The sequence below is a fragment of the Tilletiopsis washingtonensis genome (genome assembly GCF_003144115.1).
Source record: "Tilletiopsis washingtonensis strain MCA 4186 unplaced genomic scaffold FA09scaffold_5, whole genome shotgun sequence".
In the NCBI taxonomy this organism is placed as follows: Eukaryota; Fungi; Basidiomycota; class Exobasidiomycetes; order Entylomatales; genus Tilletiopsis; species Tilletiopsis washingtonensis.
In genome coordinates, this window is record NW_020312002.1 from 207,614 (window position 1) to 213,613 (window position 6,000).

Genomic DNA, 6,000 nt, shown 5'->3' on the forward strand with positions numbered 1-6,000 from the left:
TCGAGCGAATTAGCGGCCCTGGCACGCGCGCGCCTCCCTTTCACCCCTCGAGAAAAGGGCAGCTGGAGCTTGGTTGAGGTCGGCTCTGACGCATGCGCGCCTGGCCTGCTGGCGCCCGCAGCCGCGAGGGCCGCTGCGGCTGCGGGGCCAAAGATGCGCAGCTGCTGCTGCTGCTGCTGCAAGGCTGCTGCACCCTTAGTGAGCGGAGCGATGCATGACATGGACACGGGCGTGCGGCGTCTGCGTCTGCTTGGTCCGGTGAACGTGCTCAAGATGGTTCGCTGCGTGCTGTGGTGCGGATGCAGCAAGGCCAAGGCTTTCCGTTTGTCTTCTGATGCTGCCAGCTGCTGCTTCCTCGCCGGCCGGCGGCTCGGCAGCGGGCGTCGTGGCGAGCCCGAACGACGCTAGCGCCAGAGATGGCCGTCGCCAGAGGGCACGCGCGCAGGGCCACATTTCCCCGCATCCCACGTTCGGGCGCAGCAGCGCTTCCTCTGGCGTCTGCGGCCTCAAGGGGCTTTCTTAGCGCCGTGCAACTCAGCCTTGCTGCCGCCGCTGCCCTCAACGGGCCTCGTTGCCGTGCATGCCGAAACTCTCGCGTCTTGACAGTCTTGACAGGCGCACGCCGCACGCCGCACCCCCAATGGCGACAGGCGGAGAGCGCAATGAGGGGGAGAAGAGCAGGCGGGCAAGTCCAGAGCTTGTTGTGTGCGGCGCAGGCCACCTGGAAGCAAGCAAACGTGTGCCCCCGGACCGTGCCAGACCGAGGAGCGGCGGCTTTCCTTTTGAGCACGGCGTTGAACAGAGAGGAAAGCGCAGCCCTCCCCCCCCCCCCCCCCCCCCCCCCCCCCAGCATCTCTCGCGCAATTCAGAACATGAGGCTCATCCTCGAAGCGAGCGGCAGCGGTGACAAGCTGCGTCATTGCATCACGAGGGCCAGAACGCGGGCGGAGGAAAGGGTGACACACTAGGCGCTCTGCAGAGCTCTTCCTATCAGCTTCACGAAGCTCTGAGATGTGGAGAGCGCTCCGCGGGAAAGGGGGGAAGGGGCGGAGGCAGACTCACGAGCGACAAGATGGCCTTGTAAAGCGTCACGAGCTGCGTGCCATCTACGTATGCCTGATGCGAGAGCGCGCGATTGCCCATCAGTCTGAGTCTGTGACCTCGCCTTGCGGGCGCGCGAGAGAGCGAAAGAAGAGACAGAGGGCAAGTTGGGCAAGGCAAGAGAGGCGAAGAGCGGAAAGGGAGCAAACACGTACCTTTTGCGTGCGCAGTCGCTCGGCGGTGGCGCTCTTGTGGTTGCGCACAAGCTCACGACGCCAATGGCGCAGCTTGGCGGGCAGCAGCTCATCTATTCAGTCCAAAAAGATTGGTCAGCGGAAGGCGTTCGCCTCGTGAGAGGCCGAGAGTCGGAAAGCCCAAAGACACAAGGGCCGCACGAGCAGCACTCACAATCGTTGGCGACGTAAGGCAGCTCTTCGTCATTCACATGCTCCTCTAGATGCACTACGACGTCGAGGAACGAGCGGCAGATGTTGTCGTGCAGTTGCTGTGCCCCTGCAGTGTAAGCATGTAACGCCGCAGAGAGAGAGAGCTAGGCGAGGATGGAGGTAGACACGTACCACGCGCAGAGCTGCCAGGTCAGAGTCAAGCTCAGAGAGAGAAGGCGCCGGAGACGAAGCCATTGCGAAGTCGATGCGAGAGAGTGAGATCTGGCTTGTGTGCAGCACCAAGAGACGACAGCGAGGGCGAGACAGGCGTTGCGTCAGCTACACCCCTGTCCAACTCTTTCTCCAGCTGCGGCAAGTCTCGCACTCACACACGCTCCTCAGAAGCGCCAGTCATCTCGGTTGCCTTTTCACCTGCCTCTGTAAACAGCGCCTCGAGCTCGACACTTGCGGCATCGGCGTCCTTGCGCAGACGCTTGAGGTGTGACTTCATGAAGGTGTCGACCAGCATCGTCGTCTCTGCACCGCCGCTTGCATGGAGTGAGACGTTGTGAGCAGAACACAAGTATGGAGAGTACTTCTGCTGGGTGTGTGGCCTCACCTCAGCGCATCGGGAGGAGCAGTGGCGGTACGATAGTCGAAGGAGTCGCCAGCGGGCACACGCGCGGGCGCACTGCGGCGCGGCGGCATGCCAGAGTGCGCTTGCTCGAGGTGACGATGGGCAGCGAAGATCTGCATTATGGAGCGGTGAGCATGCGTGCGAGATAATGAGCACGACAGCCCGACCTTAGGGCAAGCTCGGCTGCGCTGCAACGGGCGGGCAACGGCAGAACGAGGGCTGGACAGGCGAGAGAGGCGACGCGCCTAGGCGTGGCCAAAGGAGTGGCGACAGAGATGCGCTGCCACGGCGGACACTCGGTGTGCGAGGAGTGACGGTCAGACAGGGGTGGAGCAGCAAGACTCGACTAGCTGCCTGTGCTGCGGTGGTGGTGGAGCAGAGCGCAGCAGGGCGAGTAGCAGGCGAGCCCTTGAAGTTGGCCGGCGCCCTCGCAGTCGGGGCGCAGCCTGGCGCGCGTGGGAACAGCGCCTTGCCTCGCCCCGCACGGACATCCAAAGCAAGTCGCGCGCCTTCGCTTGCTTGCGGCCCAGCATCTCCCACTCCCGCTCCCTCTCGCCTCTCCACCTCTGCCGCACCGGCTCCATCGCACGCCCAGCGTCCGCCACGCGCATCGCCGCTGCGCCGCCACACCCGCACGCGCGACGACTTGCCTGCTGCCGCACCGCGCCCACGCGGCAGCGCCTCGCACACCATGGCCGCGGCCACCTCGGCCACTGCCGGGCCCAGCTCCGCCCTCGTCGCTCCCTCCACCAACATCGTCGCCGACTGGCTCAAGGTGCGCTTCTCATCTGCGCTCTCCCCTCCTCTCTCTATCCTGACGCGCGCGCCCATCTTCCCCACAGTCGCCCGACGATCTGACCAAGCTGCCCGCGCTGCGCAAGAAGCTCCTCAAGGAGCAGGCCTCGCTCGATGCCAAGCTCAAGGCCGGCGCAAAGGAGCAGCTCGAGGCAACGCGCGACGGCCTGCTCAAGCTGCAGGCGACGCGCCGCGATGTGGCAGGCGTCAGAGAGGCATTCGCCGACGTGGAGAAGACGTGTGGAGAGGACGGCAAGGGCAGGGAGGGCGGCACATTCCGACGCATCAGCGAGGTGAGTTGGGGGTGGCGAGACTGGCGCGCTAGCTTGCAGCGGGGAAGCTGCACCTACGCGAGGCTCCTCAGTCCGAGGCTGATGTCCCACGCTCCCGCAAACCCAAACAGGTCTCGCAGATCCATCGCAACTTTGTCCAGTCAGCCACGATGCTGCAGCAGCTCTCGGAGCTGCCGGGCCGCATCGAGGCGATTGCCCATCGGCTCGCCGAGGCACGTTCCGACCTCTACGGCGCAGCGCCCGATCTTCTTGCTCTGCATTTCCACATCTCCAAGCTCGAGACGTTCCGCAACGAGACGCTCCAACTAGGACGCACGTGCTCTTCGGACGTGCGCCTCACGCTGGCCGAGTTCTTCACGCCGCTCGACGGCCTCGTCAAGGAGTTTGAGGCGTATCTGTGGGCGCTTGGAGCGCGCGTGCTCGACCTCGCGAGGGACGGGCAAGAAGGAGTGGTGGTGCGATTGCTGCGCGCCATCGAGGTTGAGTCGCGCGCGGACGAGAAGGCAGCCGCGATTCGGCTGGCCAAGAAGGCGGGCCTGGAGGGCGCCGCTCGCTTCCGCAGCGTCATTGCCAACGCCCGAGTGATCAAGCTCTACCGGCCCAAGCTGCTCGAGGCCATGGACAAGGCCACGCGGGAGCTCTTCGACGAGTGCTGGGCGCGCTTCGGTGCCGATGGCGGCTCGCTCGGCTTTCTCGATCATCTCGATTGGGTGTACAAGGATCTCGAGGCGGTCAAGGCGCACGTCGTGCCTGCCTTTCCGGAGGACTACAACATCTTCCGCTGGTACGTCAAGAGCTACCACAAGCACCTGGGCGCCGTGCTGCGCGAGCGCATCCTCGCCACCGATCCGGAAGCCTCTGCGCTTCTGACGCTCTATCAGTTCTGCCAAGAGTACGTCAAGACGCTCAAGAAGTCGCTCAAGGCCGATCCCACTTGGCTTGAGCCGAGTCTTCTCGCGGGACGAGAACAGTCCATCATCGACGACTACCTCGACCTCATCACGCGCAAGATCGACGAGTGGATGGCCAACCTCATGTCCGACGAGGTGCGCGAGTTTGTCGGCAGAAGCAACCCGCCGGAGGAAGATGCAGACGGCGCGTACGGCCTGCAGTGCGCCAACATTGCCTTCGAGATGATCAACCAGCAGCTCGACCTCGCCGCTGACTCGGGACAAGCTGCGATCCTGGCGCGCGCAGTGACGCATGCCTGCGAGGCGATGCGTAGTTCGCAAGCCACGTGGCTGCGTGTTCTCGAGGCCGAGTTCAAGAAGCAACGCGAGGCAAAGACGCCGGAAGACGTCGTCGAAGGCCTGGTGGAGTATGTGATTGCGCTGGCAAACGACCAGCTGAAGAGCGCAGACTACGGCGAGGCACTGCTGCTGCGCATCGAGCCGACAGTGTCGGAGAAGTACAAGGCGCCCATCAAGGAGGGCATCGACAATGCCATCAATGGCTACCTCGACGTCTCGAAGCGATGCACGCAGGTGCTCGTCGATCTCGTCTTTGCGGACCTGAGACCTGCGCTGAAGGATCTCTTCGTCTTTCCTGCGTGAGTCACCGGGCGTCTCGGGCGTGTTGCGCTGCAACGCTGTGCGCTGTCTGAACACTGATCCTTGCGCACTGCCCAGCTTCTACACCGAGGGCACAACGACGACGATCATCGAGACGATTCGCGACTACACGCACGACTATTCCGAGCGGCTCTCGCCCACGCTCTTCGACGTGCTCTGCGACGACCTCATGGATCGCTTCCTCACGGCCTACATTGGCGCCCTGCGCCGCACCTCCAAGCTGCGCATGCCCGCCACGAGCGAGCAGATGCGCGCCGATGCAGACAGCGCCGTGGCCATGTTTGCGTCGTTCCGCAACGAAGGGGAAGTGAGGGAGAAGTTTGAGGTGCTGGAGATGATGTGAGTCGGCACTTTTGCACCACCCACACGAGTGCCCCCCCCCCCCCTTCCACGCTGACTCATGTGCGTCAACGTGCCGCCCAGCATCTCGCTCCTCACGTCCTCCGCAACGATGGTGTTCCTCACCTACTGGACCTTTGCCAAGGCGCACGGGCCGCAGCTCGGCTTCCTCGAGGCGCTGATGCGCGCACGCGATGACTTGGACAAGAGCGACGTGAGCGCCATCATGGAGAGCGCGCGCAGAAAGGTCAAGCAGGAAGGCTTGGCCGAGGTGCCGCAGACTGGACCGACTGTGGTGAGTTGTGTGGTCTCGCAAGAAGCGGCCTTGAGGGAGACAGAGTAAGTGACTGATGCCGTTCTTCTCCCTCCCCCTCGCCCTGTCATCTCAAATAGATGTCACGCATCGAACAGGCCAACTCGAATGGCTTCCTCGGCCTCGTCGGCGGACAGATGACGGCGAGCGTGACGGGCGCGCCGGCATGGAGTGCCCTCGCATCCAGCGCCGGCAACTACCTCGGCGGCGTCACTCGGCGTGCGTGAGGGCGCACGCAAAGCCATGCCCCCCCCCCCTCCTCCACCATCGTCACCTTTTTCGCTCTTCGCTTGCCCCCTCTCCCCTCTCAATATGTAACTCTAGACACTACGTGCAACGCACTCGTTGCTCACCCCCCCGCAAGACGGGCACGCGAGCGAGGTACAGGGTCGTATGTAGATGGCGGTTGCTGAAGCTCGAAATCGGGACAGAGCGAGACGGGCGAGGGGGTGGGAGAGAGGAGAGAGCAGGGGCTTGGTGTCGTGTGTGCAACGTGAGTCGACGCCAGAGTGGAGCCTCTGCGGCGCGCGCGCGCAGGCCAGTGCTAGCTGAGTCGCCCTCGAGAAGCAAGGCAGCTGTGCCGCGCCAAAGGGAAAGGAGGGGGAGGGTGGGCGGGGGGGCGGGG

At 64.1% G+C, this 6,000-nt stretch overlaps 2 protein-coding genes across 2 annotated transcripts; one reads left to right on the forward strand and one right to left on the reverse strand.

Annotated features, from left to right (window-relative positions):
* Positions 1-883: 883 nt before the first annotated feature.
* On the reverse strand, positions 884-2,445 carry FA09DRAFT_328445 (hypothetical protein). Its single transcript, XM_025741773.1, has 8 exons — positions 2,232-2,445; positions 2,047-2,177; positions 1,817-1,975; positions 1,620-1,713; positions 1,450-1,546; positions 1,257-1,348; positions 1,063-1,116; positions 884-973 (listed from the first exon to the last, which is right to left on the reverse strand). The coding sequence occupies exons 2-8, from the start codon at positions 2,133-2,135 to the stop codon at positions 965-967; spliced, it is 594 nt and encodes a 197-aa protein (XP_025599920.1). The 5' UTR covers positions 2,136-2,177; positions 2,232-2,445; the 3' UTR covers positions 884-964.
* A 310-nt stretch (positions 2,446-2,755) lies between these two features.
* FA09DRAFT_294921 (exocyst complex component Sec6) lies at positions 2,756-5,405 on the forward strand (the record flags this gene model as incomplete). Its single annotated transcript, XM_025740095.1, has 5 exons — positions 2,756-2,839; positions 2,907-3,152; positions 3,263-4,701; positions 4,781-5,062; positions 5,147-5,405. 5 exons carry the CDS (start codon positions 2,756-2,758, stop codon positions 5,403-5,405), a joined length of 2,310 nt encoding a protein of 769 aa, XP_025599921.1.
* Between the last annotated feature and the right edge of the window lie 595 nt (positions 5,406-6,000).